This window comes from Littorina saxatilis, linkage group LG1 (genome assembly GCF_037325665.1).
Source record: "Littorina saxatilis isolate snail1 linkage group LG1, US_GU_Lsax_2.0, whole genome shotgun sequence".
Classification (NCBI taxonomy): domain Eukaryota; kingdom Metazoa; phylum Mollusca; class Gastropoda; order Littorinimorpha; family Littorinidae; genus Littorina; species Littorina saxatilis.
Genome location: NC_090245.1, coordinates 46762940 through 46780335, shown reverse-complemented (window position 1 = coordinate 46780335; position 17396 = coordinate 46762940). Strand labels below are relative to the sequence as shown.

Below are 17396 nucleotides of genomic sequence, written 5' to 3'. Positions count from 1 at the left end.
TGGCTCAGATGAACCAGATTGCTCCATTTTCCTTGTTTTTAAAATGATGTGAACCCAGCCTAAAAACAAGTCGCGTAAGGCGAAAATACAACATTTAGTGGCAAGTAGCTGTCGAACTCACATAATGAAACTGAACGCAATGCCATTTTTCAGCAAGACCGTATACTCGTAGCATCGTCAGTCCACCGCTCATGGCAAAGGCAGTGAAATTGACAAGAAGAGCGGGGTAGTAGTTGCGCTAAGAAGGATAGCACGCTTTTCTGTACCTCTCTTTGTTTTAACTTTCTGAGCGTGTTTTTAATCCAAACATATCATATCTATATGTTTTTGGAATCAGGAACCGACAAGGAATAAGATGAAATTGTTTTTAAATTGATTTCGACAATTTAATTTTGATAATAATTTTTATATATTTAATTTTGAGAGCTTGTTTTTAATCCGAATATAACATATTTATATGTTTTTGGAATCAGAAAATGATGGAGAATAAGATGAACGTAAATTTGGATCGTTTTATAAATTTTTATTTTTTTTTTACAATTTTCAGATTTTTAATGACCAAAGTCATTAATTAATTTTTAAGCCACCAAGCTGAAATGCAATACCGAACCCCGGGCTTCGTCGAAGATTACTTGACCAAAGTTTCAACCAATTTGGTTGAAAAATGAGGGCGTGACAGTGCCGCCTCAACTTTCACGAAAAGCCGGATATGACGTCATCAAAGACATTTATCAAAAAAATGAAAAAAACGTTCGGGGATTTTATACCCAGGAACTCTCATGTCAAATTTCATAAAGATCGGTCCAGTAGTTTAGTCTGAATCGCTCTACACACACACACACACACACAGACACACGCACATACACCACCACCCTCGTTTCGATTCCCCCCTCTACGTTAAAACATTTAGTCAAAACTTGACTAAATGTAAAAAAAACATGTAAAAAGAAGAAAAAAATAAAGAAGTACATTTAAAAATAAAGAAAAAATGATGACTCATATGCATCAGATTGCTCCATTTTCCTTGTTTTTATTAAAAATGTCCAGGGGAGAGGGGGGGGGGGAGAGAGAGAGATACCCCCGGATCCCCCCAGGAACCGGCCTGTCTAAATAACGGTTTTGGAAGGTAGTTGGGTAATTTGTTGGCTCAGGTCAAATTTCCTTGTTCAAGTTCATCCAAAGTTGTCTTTATTAAATAAACTTTTGGAAGTGAATTAGGGGAAGTTAATTGGCTCAGATTGCACCAGATTGCTCAATTTTGCTTGTTTTTATCAACATTTTCCGGCCGGACCCCCCAAGGAAGTTCGGGCGCCGCTTCGCGCCCTCAACTAAACGCGGCTTTGCCGGTGTAACACGAAAAATTTACTCCGGAGTAAAAATGTCGTACAAAATTCTTACTCCGAGAACACCTTTCGTACGAGAAAAGAACTCCCCAAGGCACGAACAAATGACTCCCTCGACGAAATTTTCATTCCCCATTTTTTTTTTACTTCCAGTAAAAATCTCGTACGCGAAAATAGGATGCGGGCGAAGGGATAATGCCAATAATTATGTGATCTCGCGCAAACGCCGGAATGTCGCGCTACCCTCCCTCCACCCCTTCCACCACCAAGACCAGCAGGGGACAAGGGAGTAAAAATGTCGGAAATCAGCTCGTTACTCCCCCGGCTCGTTACTCCCCCGGCTCGTTACTCCCCCTTAGGGTTAGGGTTAGGGTTAGTAACAAGCCGGGGGAGTAACGAGCCCGGCGGGGGAGTAACGGCTCCCAAAATGTCGTACACCTGGCATGGAAAGTTAAATTGCTCGTGTTAGGGTGAAGTAATTTATTCGTTATTTATTAGTAAGGGGAGTAACATTTTTGTACGAAATGTTTACTCGGAACTCACCTGTCGTGGGGAGTAATTTTCTCGTGTAATGGGGGAGTACTTTTTTTCGTAAAGGGAGTAACAAATGGGAATCCCCCCCCCCCCCCCCCCTTAAAAATGATGTGATCCGCCCCTGATCGGGGTGGCAGTCAATACATTTTGTTTTACAGCTGCTCCGGCAATGTTAAAACGTGGTGGAAGCATATATGCGTGGGATAAACGCAAACGATGCAGGGCACGGTTTTATTATTCTTTATGTGGTTGTTTTGTCCTTTATTATCACCAAGGAAACTACAATTTTGTACAGTGTTTGTTATCACTGAATTAACCTGTGCTGCGCGTATCTGATTTTGTGCAATACCTTCGATCGTCAAGGCTAATGGGGTCTTTTATGAAGACAGACTGACGATCACCTCTCTAGAGCCTAGAACAAGCCTGGCCGATCAGTACAGCTGGACGAAATCAGCCCAACACCCCAATGCACATCAGCCGGTTTGTCGCTGTTGTTTTCATTTTGTTTGTAGCACTACACATATGTTCCGACTGTCAAAGATCTGTTCACATCAATAACTGGACTGATGTTGCGGCGTGTATTTTACCCATTGTATTGATCAGCCGGGATCTATTTGATGAGCCCATTTGTGTATTGATCAGCAACGCTTTTCAAGTTTCCTCCGCATTCCCATTACATCAAGTTTCACCAGTGAAACTACCTCTCCCTAATCCCCCCAGTTAACCACTGAATGAATTGTCAATCACTCGCCAAGTCCGCGTCATTCTACATTAGCAAAACGCCGCAGGGGGGAGAACTGAATGAACTGAGCGTTACCAACGCAGACGACAAATCCACCATTTTCCAGAGAGCATTGCGTAAGCGTGAAACTAAAGCTGAAGTGCTCTCCCTTCCCACGCGCGTTGTTGTTGCCGCGAACAAGCCACGTGGGTCTGTCTGGACAGACGGCCGTGGCCCGCTCAGTCGCAACTTTTTCTACAGCAGGTTGTAGCGGTCAGGACAGAGTGTCAGTACGCGAGGAAGTACTGCACGACTGTGAAAGCATCTCACCACGTTTTCCGTGTAGAAAGAAGAGGATTTGTGCTCATGTGAGCAGTGTTCACCGATGTCTGGTGCAAAATGAGGCGAATCGTCTCAGACGAGGGGCGATTTTACAGCCTGGCCGATTCGCAGCAGGAGCATTTGAGGGTAAGAGCGTCTCTTCTGTGCTTGTTCACTCTCTCTCCCTCTCTCTCTCTCTCTAAAATAAAGTTCAATTCTTTTCATCAGTCTCTCTCTCTCTCTCTCTCTCTCTCTCTCTCTCTCTCTCTCTCTCTCTCTCTCTCTCTCTCTCTCTCTCTCTCTCTCTCTCTCTCTCTCTCTCTCTCTCTCTCTCTCTCTCTCTGTTACGACTGTAGACTTGCAGGCACCGAGAGACACTGAAAGATAAATCAGTGACTGAAAATATTCTTTATTGGTTTAAACATAACTTTATTTTAACAAAGGTTACAATCATGACATGTATACAAAGTTCACAGAAACAGCAACAAGCTAGAAGCTTTTAGTGGTGTTCCTGCATGACAGTACAACATATAAGGCGGTAACGGCTGAACAATTTGTCTCAATAACCCAAATCTATTAATAACGCAATAAACGTTGCACAATGATTCTAAAGAAAGACAGTAAAAGGAAGGAAGGAGGGAAAGAAGATGAATAAAAGACAGGGGCGGACGAGGGGGGGGGGGCACAGGGGGCACGTGCCCCCCCCCCCCGAAAAAAGAAAGAAAAAAAAGAAGAAAAAAAAAAAAAGATTTTTCTATGCTGATTCTATGACCATTTCTAAGTTCAAATGGCACCAGATGGCACCATTTTGCTTCTTTGGGTAAAAAAAATTTCCGGGGGAACATGCCCCCGGACCCCCCTAGCAAATTCGGGCGCTTCGCGCCCATCACATTCCCTTTCGATTCAAAGTGCCCCCCCCCTTACAAAGCAACTGATCCGCCCCTGAAAGAAGAGGGATGGGTAGAAGATGTGCAGAAGTTAAAGTTGTTGTCCGGCTTGTAGAGCATTTATTATGGTTTTTATGACGGCTTACTTGTGCCAAAACCTAGGGTTATCGTTTTCACGTGAAAATTAGTAATTAACAGTGTTAATTACTAATTTTCATTTTTGCCTCGTTTTCGGTCACAGTAGTCGGATTTTAAGAGTCCGCACTGAGAGGCTTTAACGCCCGGCAAACATCACTCTCATACTATTTCTAAAATATCTTTTAATAGAAGGCCTTATCGAGCAAGTAATTCGACGGGAAGATGCATGTCACTGTTTTCTGCAATAGCGCTATCCTAAACGTTGTTTTGGGTATCTTAGAAAAGAATAATCGACCCTGAAAACTTTCGAAACGAAGCTGTTCGTAGCAGACGGACTTTTGATCGGCTGTGGTCTCACACTTTCACAGATATCTTTCAATATAATTCCTTATTCGACAAGTTGTCAGGCAGACAGCTGTACTTCATATTTGTTTCCACTACCACACTCATACATTTGCTTAAAAGTGTATTAGGGAAGGACAATCGATCCGAAAATGTTCGAACCGAGAGAGGAAAAATGGCGGCCGGTCGGACATGTGCAAAAGGTCCGACGACTAGCAGACGGATCTCTTCATCGAGACTCACACACTTTCACAAATATCTTTCGATAGAATTCGTTATTCAACAAGTTTTCGGACAGACAGTTGTATGTCACGGTTATCTACACATGCGCTCAGCTCTTAGTGCTAATTTACATCTAATTAAAGAACTATGGACCAGAAAAGTTTCGAATCGAAGGATGTTTTGCTCTGGCAGGTGAAACAGTCGCGCATGCGCATTGAGCCCCCACAGTCACGAGGTACAAGAAAATTAGTAATTAACGCGTGAAAATTACTAATTTTTAGTTTTGGCACTAGTAAGCCGTCAGGAAGCGAGCCAAAACTGAAAATTAGACATTAACACTTGAAAATTAGTTATTAACACTAGAAAATTAGTAATTAACACGTGAAAATTAGTAATTTTCCCGTCAGAATTGTAATTTTCTCGTGAAAATTAGTAACTTTCACGGGTTAATTACTAATTTTTAGTTTTGGCGCTAGTAAGCCGTCATAGGTTTGCCCAAAGCGGCCTGAACGTTCAATGAACGAGTGTACGGTGGAAAAAAATGTTCCTGTTCAAATCTAAAGAATACTGTCTGTCTCCGTTTAAAAGGTGGGGGAGGTGAATTATAATTTGGACAATCGAATATGAAGTGTTTTACGGATTCGGACGGGAATCCGCAGTCACAAGATGCATCTGTAGCAACGTGACGTCTCACTAGATCGTTATTAAGATCACTTATATATAACCTGAGCTTACAGTGAATTATTTGTGACATGCGATCTCCAGAATAAAAATAACACGGCGGACTTAAATCGTTTTTTGACAAAAAGTGCTTAAATTCACTTAGGGAGTCACTAAGTTTTATATAGTCTGGTAAAGAATTCCAGAGTTGTGTAGTAAATGGGAGAAATGAGTTTCTGTATAATTCAGTTTTAAACTATGGAACTTTCCTGTCTAGAGGTCTGCGCCGGTGATATGGGTTGTTAGTTGATATCAATGGTGGCAATATCGCAAATAAGAAGTTTGGCCCCTTGCGGTGAACGATCTTGTGAAATAATATCAATTTATGACGTTTACGCCTCTCTGGTAATGAAATAAAGCCTGACTCGTCGTACAGTTGTTGATGGCTTGTGCCGCGGACTGCTCCAACAATGGTTCGAATTGCATCTAAGTGAATACTTTCGAGCTCGGTGGCTAACTCCTTAGGGCAGTTATCCCAGAGAACATCAGCATAATCAAAATGTGGCAATATTAAGGATTTGTACATTATTTCTAAAGCTTTTCTGCCCAGTCTATATTTATAATATGGAAAGCAAGCTACTAGTGTACGGCATTTTGCTATAACAGATTTAATATGTAACTCCCACTAACCGTTATTCTGAATAATAATACCAAGATGTTTATGACTTTCAATTTCTTGTAAAATTGTGCCACCGAAGTTTAAAGGGATGTAATCTGGATTTCTTTTGCTGCTTATATTCAGAAGTTTTGTTTTACTTTGATTTATATTCTTTATTGTACGAGGGCACTAGAGTAAGCTTAGATCCGGGATTGTTTGTTGTTTTTATATTTTATTTTATTTTACATCTGCCGGTCCCTCATTACATTTAGTCAAGTTTTGACTAAATTTTTTTAACATAGAGGGGAAATCGAGACGAGGGTCGTGGTATATGTGTGTGTGTGTGTCTGTGTGTGTGTGTGTAGCGATTCAAAGTAAACTACTGGACCGATCTTTATGAAATTTGACATGAGAGTTCCTGGGTATGATATCCCCAGACGTTTTTTTTCATTTTTTCGATAAATGTCTTTGATGACGTCATATCCGGCTTTTTGTAAAAGTTGAGGCAGCACTGTCACACCCTCATTTTTCAATCATTGATTGAAACTTTTGTAAAGCAATCTTCGACGAAGGCCGGACTTTGGTATTGCATTTCAGCTTGGTGGCTTAAAAATTAAATAATGACTTTGGTCATTAAAAATCTAAAAATTGTAATTAATTTTTTTTTATATAAAACGATCCAAATTTACGTTCATCTTATTCTTCATCATTTTCTGATTCCAAAAACATATAAATATGTTATATTCGGATTAAAAACAAGCTCTGAAAATTAAAAATATAAAAATTATGATCAAAATTAAATTTCCAAAATTGATTTAAAAACAATTTCATCTTATTCCTTGTCGGTTCCTGATTCCAAAAACATATAGATATTATGATATGTTTGGATTAAAAACACGCTCAGAAAGTTAAAACGAATAGAGCGTGCCATGCATATCCGCCGTTTTGCGAAACCCTCGTTATCTGTTATTCATAGTTTTAGCAATAGCGCGCACAAACGCGCTATTGATATAACTCTAAATAACAGTTAACGATAGTTTCGAAACTCTATTTAACAGTTAGCGATAGTTTCGAAACTCTTTATAACAGATAACGATAGTTTCGAAACTCTATATAACAGTTAACGATAGTTTCAAAACCCTTTATAACTGTTAACGATAGTAATATCAATTTGGCGCACCATAGCATGCAGCACAGCGAAACCACTACCGCGCTAAACAGGCTCGTCACTTTCACTGCGTTTTGCACGAGCAGCGGACTACGGTCATTGTGAAAAAATGCAGTGCGTTCAGTTTCATTCTGTGAGTTCCACATCTTGACTAAATGTAGTAATTTCGCCTAACGCGACTTGTTTTGTGAGAATGTACATGGGAACATAGTAAATCAAAATGTTTCGGCAACGCCATATGGGCTAACCACACGTGATTGCATAGTATGTTCACACTCACACACTCACCGTGACCAAAGACATAAAGACATACAAACTGATGTACAAACATCGGCGTACGCACACACATGGATACTATACACTACAATCACACACTGGGATAATGCCGCGGCGACCGAGAAACAATCTCAAATGCAAAGGCAGAGCCAATAACTAGATACACAGTGTGACAAGGATAAGGAGCGATATAAACAGGAGTGTCAGTCTGCAGCGCTTTAGCTTGCACAATTATTCAGGCCAGACAGACACCCGAGCTTGCTCGCAGACCGTGAAAACAGCTAGGCCTAAACATTTATATTGCCTACATTTTTGGAATGCTTGCTCTCTCTCTCTAGTTTTCCGGGGTGAGAACCAAAAGGTCGAGGGTCAAAAGGTCGAGGGTGACAAAAGGTCAACAGCAAAACGTCTACGGGACAAAAGGTCGAGGATTTAAAAAGGTCGAGAATTAATAAGTCGCGTAAGGCAAAATAACGACATTTAGTCAAGCTGTCGAACTCACAGAATGAAACTGAACGCACTGCTTTTTTCACCAAGACCACATAATACTCGTAGTTTCGTCAGTCCACCGCTCGTGGCAAAGGCAGTGAAATCGACAAGCCATGCAGAATAGTGCGGTAGTGGTCGCGCTGAGCAGGATAACACTCTTTTCTGTATGTCTATTCTTTTTAGCTTACGGAGTTTGTTTTTAATCCAAATATATCATATCTATATGTTTTTGGAATCAGGGACCGACAAGGAATAAGATGAAATTGTTTTTAAATCGATTTCGGAAGATTAATTTTAATCATAATTTTTTATATTTTTAATTTTCAGAGCTTGTTTGTAATCCAACTATAACATATTTATATGTTTTTGGAATCAGAAAATGACGAAGAATAAGATGAAATTATGTTTGGATCGTTTAATAAAAAATAAAAATGTAATTACAAGTTTCCGATTTTTTATGACCAAACTCGTTCATTAGTTTTTAAGCCACCAAGCTGAAATGTAATACCAAAGTCCGGCCTTCGTCGAAGATTGCTTTGCCAAAATTTCAATCAATTTGATTGAAAAACGAGGGTGTGACAGTGCCGCCTCAACTTTTTACAAAAAGCCGGATATGACGTCATCAAAGGTATTTATCGAAAAAAAGAAAAAAACGTCCGGGGATATCATACCCAGGAACTATCATGTCAAATTTCATAAAGATCGGTCCAGTATTTTAGTCTGAATCGCTCTACACACGCACAGACAAGACACACACACACACATACACCACGACCCTCGTCTCGATTCCCCCTCTATGTTGAAACATTTAGTCAAAACTTGACTCAATGTAAAAACAGGTCGAGGATTAAACATTTCGATTTCATTTCCTGTGTCCATTTGTGAAGAAAATTCTGCTTCAAGTGCCTAATGTGCGTGTCACAGGGGTTATTTGTGAATATGATCACACACACACCGTGGCACACACACACACCGTGGCACACACACACACACACACACCCCGTGGCACACACACACACCAGGGGCGGACGAGGGGGGGTGCACAGGGTGCACGTGCACCCCCCCTCCAGCAAAAAAAAATTAAAAAAATTTGGAAAGCTGATTCTATGACCATTTATAAATTCAAATGGTACCAGATGGCACCATTTTGCTTCTTTGAGCCAACATTTTTTCCCGGGGGGGGGGGGGGCATGCCCCCGGACCCCCCTAGCAAATTTGGGTGCTTCGCGCCCATCACATTCACTTTCGATTCAAAGTGGACCCCCCACCCATACAAAGCAACTGATCCGCCCCTGCACACACACACACACACACACACACACACACACACACGGAGGATGATTATGCACAGCTACTTCTGTAGGAACAGTTTCAGTGTTGTACTGCAAATCTGTTTTTATGGGTTCCCGACAAGATCTGTTCACAGATGAATGATTGACACGATCTTTTCGACAGCAGTAACCTTTGTGTACTGGATTGTCGTTTCTTTCTGTGATTTGCAGAGCTCCATTCTGTGTCTGTGTCCCTGTCCGAACTTTCTCTTCGCTTTGAAATGCTTTTAAAGTTTAAATATGGGGAGAGAGACAAAAAGAAAAGAAAAACTCAAACTGTTAAACGTATCAGTGACATTTTGATGTTTCACCAACAACAAGCTGTGTTCACCGTTGACCACACTACGCTTCATTAACCGACAAAGCCGTGGGTCCGTGAACACAAACAAACACCCGTCACTCAAGACACTCTTTGTACGAACACTGTTTTGAATAACTAAACAAATAACACAACATTTATGAAATGCACAATAGGCACACAAAGCATCGTTTTCTCCAAGCATTAAAAAAAAAAACCCCACAAAAATGAATTTAACACACTATGGGAACAGACAATTATGTCGACAGTTTTTTAATCGTCGACCTTTCTTTATTCCTCGACCTTTTTCAATCCTCGACCTTTTGTCCCTGAGACGTTTTGCTGTTGACCTTTTGTCACTTTCGACCTTTTGTCGCCCTCGACTCTTGACCAAATTAAAGGTACTGAACTTGTCAAATCCAGGTGCACGGAGCCCCTGGGGCTTTTAGTCATACCTCAGGCAGCTATCCGTTAGAAGAACTACCAAGTTTCATTGACTTGCACCCAAAGAGTCCAGAACTGCGATTTTTTTACGAATTAATTTCGTACTCGGACCCGGCTGGTCTTGACCTATTTTTGGATCTAAATTTAGATCAGGTAGATCACCACATCATGCACAAAAAGACACGTCACTAGCAAACTATGTCAGACGTCATCATGAGTTTGTGTAAAACAAAATCGAGGCCGGAATCACTCAGTTGAATCAAACTCCGACCAAACACCACGTAATAACTAGGTTAATTTATGCACTCGCGTGAACAAGAAACTGTCGAACTTCACAGATGTCGTCGTTGGGTAGTTTTGGGTTTGTTTTACTACCATAGGGGGGCGGGGATATAGCTCAGTTGGTAGCGCGCTGGATTTGTATTCAGTTGGCCGCTGTCAGCCTGAGTTCGATCCCAGGTTCGGCGGAAATTTATTTCAGAGTCAACTTTGTGTGCAGACGCTCTTCGGTGTCCGAACCCTCCCCCCGTGTACACTACATTGGGTGTGCACGTTAAAGATCCCACGATTGACAAAAGGGTCTTTCCTGGCAAAATTGCTTAGGCACAGTTAATAATTGTCTACCTATACCCGTGTGACTTGGAATAATAGGCCGTGAAAGGTAAATATGCGCCGAAATGGCTGCAATCTACTGGCCGTATAAAATTTCATCTCACACGGCATCACTGCAGAGCGCCTAGAACTGTACCCACGGAATATGCGCGATATAAGCGTCATTGATTGATAGCAGGATTTTTGAACTGAAAATGCACTCAGCTGCAACAAAAACGCAAAACGAAGGCTGTGAGCTGCACTGTGCCTTTAATGTCCTCGACCTTTTGTGCCTCGACATTGTAAAACTCGACGTTTTGTCGCACACCCAGTTTTCCGACCTCCTTTTGTTATTAACTTTTTTTCTTTTTTCTAATAATTTTTTTCATTTTATCATTGTGTTTCTGTGCGTCCCAAGGACAGATTGTAAGAAAAGGCGTAGCCTTAAATCTTAATCCTTGTTGGATAAAGTTCAATTCAATTCTCTCTCTCTCTCTCTCTCTCTCTCTCTCTCTCTCTCTCTCTCTCTCTCTCTCTCTCTCTCTCTCTCTCTCTCTCTCTCTCTCTCTCTCTCTCTCTCTCTCTCTCTCTCTCTCTCCCTCTATCTATCTCTATGGTTGATAATTAAGCAACTCTCCGTGTCTTTCTCAGTCTCTGCGGTCGATGTTTGACAAGTGCATAATTTTATGTCCTTTTATCTCTGGTTGTTATGCATGCATATGGGTGTGTACGGCATGATGTGCGTTTGTGACGCGCGTCCACCCTGTTCGCCAGCGGACACCATGTTCGCCAGCGGACATGCTTATGAATAATGAAATCGATGCATCGGTTCCCACATGCACCTAGGCTCACGTCACACACTGGCAATGCTTTAAAGGTACTCTCCTTTTCATGTGAGCCATCAAGCCCACAACACTGAAATCTGTTCATGCATTTACACGTTATAAAGCCAGCCTCAAACATGAAGTAGCCCAAGCCGTTGAATGTTGGTATGTGTTCAAGTTCTGTACATTGGGAGGATTCAATATTTTTGATTGAATTTACCTTGTACTGGCACCAGTGTCAACAAGCCCCATGAAAAGCAGCAAACAAAATCTACTAAGTAGGGGAAAGGCTCCTAATATGGACCGGCTCCTAATATGGACCACCTCCGGTTCTGACAAACTAACGGCGCTAGAGCGCTCAAAACAATTTCATTCGCTTTATTCACCCTCTCTGGATAAGTTGCTCATGTCAAAACAGTTGCAGAAACACAAACCTCAAAACCGTTAGGCTTTTTCTCTTTTTTTCACTCTTGGCAGGGTTCACTCTAAATTTGCCGCCTAAAACGGACTCGTTTCTGTCCACAGCCAAAGCTTTCATAACACAAAAATGGCTATATTATATGACAGCTCAGACAGTATTTGTTACATTTTAGCAGTGTGTACCCCGAGTTTCTACTGCAAACAAAAAATAATAGCAAAATCTAAAAGTATGTGTGAGTCCCCTAATGTGGACCACATTCAACAAATCGAAGAAAATAAAAACTAAAGGCAATTTCAATTAATTCATTAAGAAACTTGCTGAAAATAACCTATAACTAGCCCTCGAGATTAAAAAAAAATATAACAAATAGTCTTTTTATTGTGGAAGTTGATAATTTCCCTTATTTTCACTCTGTTTTTGATAAGCTTCTTCAGTTTCCTGGTGTGCTTCAAAATAATGCTCTCATCAACCCAAAACAGCTAAATCTAAAGCATATTTGAATTAGTCTGACTTGCACACTAAGTTGTATCATGTTATTTTGAAGTATAGGGGGCTTTTTACAGTGATTCGTGAAGGCCGCTTCACTGGTCCATATTGGGCGCCCAGGCATGGACCATTTGTGATTTTTTTCTGTATTTAATTTTTGCTGAAGGTGTATCAAAGCTATTTCACTCTAATTATGCCTAACGGTTAAACTAAGCGAGAAGGACTACCAACCACAAAATGAAACTTCTTCGCAAGAAAACAAGCTAGTTATCGGCAATAAACAAAAAGTGGTCCATATAAGGCGAATGCATGTGCATTGGTCCTCGTTATGAGTTGTCAACATATACTAGGGAATGATTGGAGCGGAGGAGAGGGTTGTTCATTTTAATGACACGATGTGCACTAAAAACTCCAAAACACATGTACAACTTGACAGATCGCAACAGCATCAAGGTTTTATCGTGTCAACGCTGGGGACTGATCGGAGCGGAGAAGAGCGGTTCGTTCCCTCACGCGATGCTCTAGTTTGGCCGGCCTTTTATGATTGACTTGTCACGATGCACCACAGAAAAAAAAAAGCCCCCCCCCCCCCCCCCCCCCCCCCCCCCCCCGCCTTGTGATACTGCGTTGATAGGGCCGCCGAAATGTCATGCTGTTGTGTAATACTTTGAGGCGATAGGATAACTTTCCTTTGTTCCCTTATACTTATTGTCTGGTTGCGGTCAGTGCAAACACCAGAATCAGCTGGCTAAAGTTATCTTTTAAAAAAAAGTTATTTTCAGATTTGGGCATAAATCAGTAGATAAATGTCATTTGACCGATTTTTGGACCAGAATCTGCAGAAAGTAGGTCGTGGGAATGACATTATTATAATTACAAGTCGCGTAAGGCGATATTACTACATTTAGTCAAGCTGTGGAACTCACAGAATGAAACTGAACGTAGTCCGCCGCTAGTGCAAATGGCAGTGAAAGTGACGAGCCTGTTTGGCGCGGCAGCGGTTGCGCTGTGCTTCATAGCACGCTGTACCTCTCTTCGTTTTAACTTTCTGAGCGTGTTTTTAATCCAAACATATCATATCTATATGTTTTTGGAATCAGGAACCGACAAGGAATAAGATGAAATAGTTTTTGAAACGATTTCGGAAATTTAATTTTGATCATAATTTTTATATTTTTAATTTTCAGAGCTTGATTTTAATCCAAATATAACATATTTATATGTTTTTGGAATCAGAACATGATAAAGAATAAGATGAACGTACATTTGGATCGTTTTATAAAAAAAATTTTTTTTTACAATTTTCAGATTTTTAATGACCAAAGTCATTAATTAATTTTTAAGCCACCAAACTGAAATGCAATACAGAAGTCCGGCCTTCGTCGAAGATTGCTTGGCCAAAATTTCAATCAATTTGATTGAAAAATGAGGGTGTGACAGTGCCGCCTCAACTTTTACAAAAAGCCGGATATGATGTCATCAAATACATTTATCGAAAAAAAGAAAAAAACATCCGGGGATATCATTCCCAGGAACTCTCATGTCAAATTTCATAAAGATCGGTCCAGTAGTTTAGTCTGAAACGCTCTACACACACACACACACACACACGCACACACATACACCACACCCTCGTCTCGATTCCCCCCCTACGTTAAAACATTTAGTCAAAACTTGACTAAATGTAAAAAGCAACCGATCATTTTAAAAGTTGGACTAGAATCAAGGCAAAATAGGCCTTTTGGATGAAATGAACGTATGAACGTATCACATTATCATTTCCATATTTTGGCATACAAAGGTCATTATAATGATTTAGTCACAAAATCGATCGGCCATTAACAAAATTTAAATTGGGCCAGAATCATATAAAATAAAGGGAAAAGAAAATCAGCAAGCCTGACAGCAGAACGAAATTCGAATGTGGATCACGAGCAGGTGAGCGCTGTGACGGGGCTGTCTGAGAGCTCATTGGGACAAGGAACAAAAGCCAGGGCAGCAACAAAACAAAACAAAAAAGCGATCCACACGGGCATTTGCAAAAAATCAATCAGCCTCATAAGCAACTTTTAGACACTTAGAATGATCGATCATGACAGACCCTTCAGGCTGCTTCAAAAGAAAGCGTAAGCTTTGATAAAAGCGAAACTTGTCATTCTAGAGTTCGTTAGCTTGTCGCTCCATAAGCCCACCCCCACCCCCACCCCGTTCCTCGTTTTCCCCAAAATGTCATTCTTTTTTCATTTCAACATTTTTGCTTTCGAGAGCCCCTGGCCTGTTGGATGGAATAAGGAGGGCTGGAGGGAGATGATGGGACCCACCTTATGCGCAAACTTAAAAAAGCCCGTGTAGTATACGCGCATGTAAGTAAGTAAGCATACACCGTTTTCTTGACATTTCCCACAGATAAGATAAGTCTGTTTGTGCAAGTGCTGAACGTTGTTTTATTTGCCGATAATCTCAATGTCGCTCGAGTCAATTCCGGCGTGCACTGGTTCTTCGAGATTATGAATCTGTGTATTTTAGACACTATACGTTGCTCACGTTGCTGTTCACATTGTACAAACCACTTACATACACATTATCTCTACCTAACTCAGTGGTAGCGTCGACTTCTCGGAATTAAACCGGAACTATTTCGCTCGGCGATATGTTAATTCCAAATGAGACTGTATTCTCAATAAGTCAATCTTCGAATCTTTCACATTTGAAATTGACAACTAAAATCAACCGCGATACTGAACTGTTTCTCAATAGTTTCATTCTTGTAACTTCTGCGAACTCATGCGAGGCTGCTCTATTTTGACAACTGTACACAGGATTCTTTGAGCTGTTTCAGCTGATATCAATCTCGTCTGAGACTGAACTGTTTTGTTTTATCACAACGCGTTGTGTCTAATTTGGTGTGCGTGTAGGGTCTTGACTAGGTTTATGAAAAGAAGTCACGGTTCCTTCATGAAAACAGCTAGCTAGCTAGCCGCTACACTTCCACAAGATACAGCCGGATGCATACAATGCGAAACAATACCAGTCAGCCCTAACGAAGAGAACCGGACTTGAAGTGTGCAATTTAATCAGGCCGTCTGTTTTGTTCACCAGGAAGAGAGCCTCACCGTGGCTCTTTACACGGTCATGTAATATCGTCACAACGCACACCACACATACACACACATCGCTCACAACTTGGTCTAACCGCACACAACACAAACACACACACACACACACACAATCTGTCTCATCAAACACGTGACCTGCACCTGCTGTGTGGCTGTGCAAAATGACAACTGAACGTGAAAGGTGTAACGGCGATAGTTAACACTCAACTACCTGATTGTTGTTTTTATGTGATTCTAACTGGGCGTTCTCAGCCCTCGATCACTAACGCATACTTTTTTTTTGTATCGGAGGCAAGGCATTGGTCTGACCCGCTGGCCGGTCGACCGCCCAATGAATTTGACATGCAGGAAGCCTTACATTATTTTGTTGACGAATAATGTTATTGCAGCCAGAACATCAATCCGGGTCCAACTGACCTGTTGTCCTCTGAGTCTAGGAACAACACTGAGTATTATTTCTCTATATTTCTGCATCACTTCAACATAGTCTGAAGTATATAAGCCAGTCTTGTTTGTTTTACTTTTGCTTGCTTATACACAACCAGTTGTTTACTTGAAGACACACTAGCAGGTCGGTCGTCAAGATAAACTGAGCTGTGTTGTAAATAAATCAATATCCACAATGTGCTTGGCCTTTTATTCCAATCGTGCTCACGGATATTTTCAACAAACATAAAGAATAACATTGGAAAAAAATTCTTGTATCGAAAATTGTCAGGAGACAGACATTAATAGCACTGCACTGCGTATTCTATTGACTATGAACTGTAACAAAAAATTCGGTTTACAGAAACTGCTATCGAGTGCATTTTTCGAATCAATTAATTTTAGGTCGACAAATTACTGGACAGTTATTACTAAATAAGCTGGCATGAGAAGAACGTCTGCAGCGAAACATTATCTTTATTGCCAAAACTTTGGTATGTTTTTTGGTATGTTCTTGTTTTTCAAACACACTCACAGCCGGTAAGGATTACATCACTGAGAGGTCACTATCGCCTTAACTGTCTGGGCTTGTGACAGGCTCAGCTGCATGGATCAGTGCTGTTTGTTTCGTCTGCCTGTTGATTATTTTCCAAGTGTTTGTTCGCTGCTCTGTTTGCTGACTGATAAAGGCAAGACATCGTTGACCCCCCCTCTCTCTCTCTTTCTCTCTCTCTCTCTCTCTTTGTTCTTTTGAAACTTTCCCCGTACCATCCCCTTTTATGCAAAATGATTGTTAAAGTGTTTTCTTCCTAACTCTTTAATAAGATACGCTCAGTATGGTTGTGCAAATTATGTAACATGTCTTTTGTGTGATGTCTTCATTTTATTAGTGGAGATACAGCAGATGGAGATTCACAAAGTCTCTGAATTCTCTGGAACGACCAAATCTGCAGCGTTCGTGCTGTATGACACTACTATTCCGAGCTAGGGAAAATCTGTATGGATTATGTTATATAAATAATTATATGGTATTTTAAAAACACGAACGCTCTCTCTGCGGTTAGAAAATATAAATTACATATATATCCGTGTGAGAAACAAAAAGTCTGGGTAGAAGTGGGGATCGGTGTCAGCGAGGCGTGCGGGTCGTGTTATTGTGTGCATTCGAAACTGATTAAATGGCATGTGGCGTGATTTGTAATGATCATTATGTCATCTAGCCGTTCGTCCTTGGGGGAGGAAGAACTGCAGCGACTGCGTTATCTGCTGTCATGCTTACACAGCGAGATACCGAAAACGTGTGTGTGTCAGTAGTTGTGTGCGTGTGTGTATGTGTGTGAATATTGTGTCACTACTGTTTGTGTGTGTCAGTGTTTTGTGTACGTGTATGTGTCATTAACTGTGTTTGTGTGTGTGTGTGTGTGTGTGTGTGTGTGTGTGTGTGTGTGTGTGTGTGTGTCCTAGTTTTCTTTATGTGTGTGTGTCGTTTCAGTGCGTCAGTGTGTGCGTCTCTTAATGTATTGAAGAAATGTAGATTAAAATAATGACGTTTCAATCTTCACTGCCGAGCTCTTTGCCATACTCATGGCGCTCACCTTCATTAACGATTTAATTGTAACCCCACACCATGTTGTGATTTTATCTGACTCATTATCGTCGTTGCAGGCCCTGTTGTACGGTTCTGGTAATCGTACCGACAT

The 17396-nt window shown here is 40.9% G+C and overlaps 1 protein-coding gene across 1 annotated transcript in view; it reads left to right on the top strand.

Moving 5' to 3' along the window:
- Window positions 1-2549: 2549 nt before the first annotated feature.
- The window catches only part of LOC138971501 (uncharacterized), a 29846-nt gene continuing 14999 nt past the window's right edge, over window positions 2550-17396 (top strand). The window contains exon 1 of the mRNA XM_070344248.1: window positions 2550-3066. Coding sequence (XP_070200349.1) covers window positions 2998-3066 — 69 coding nt within the window. The 5' untranslated portion in view covers window positions 2550-2997. The remainder of the gene's footprint in view (window positions 3067-17396) is intronic.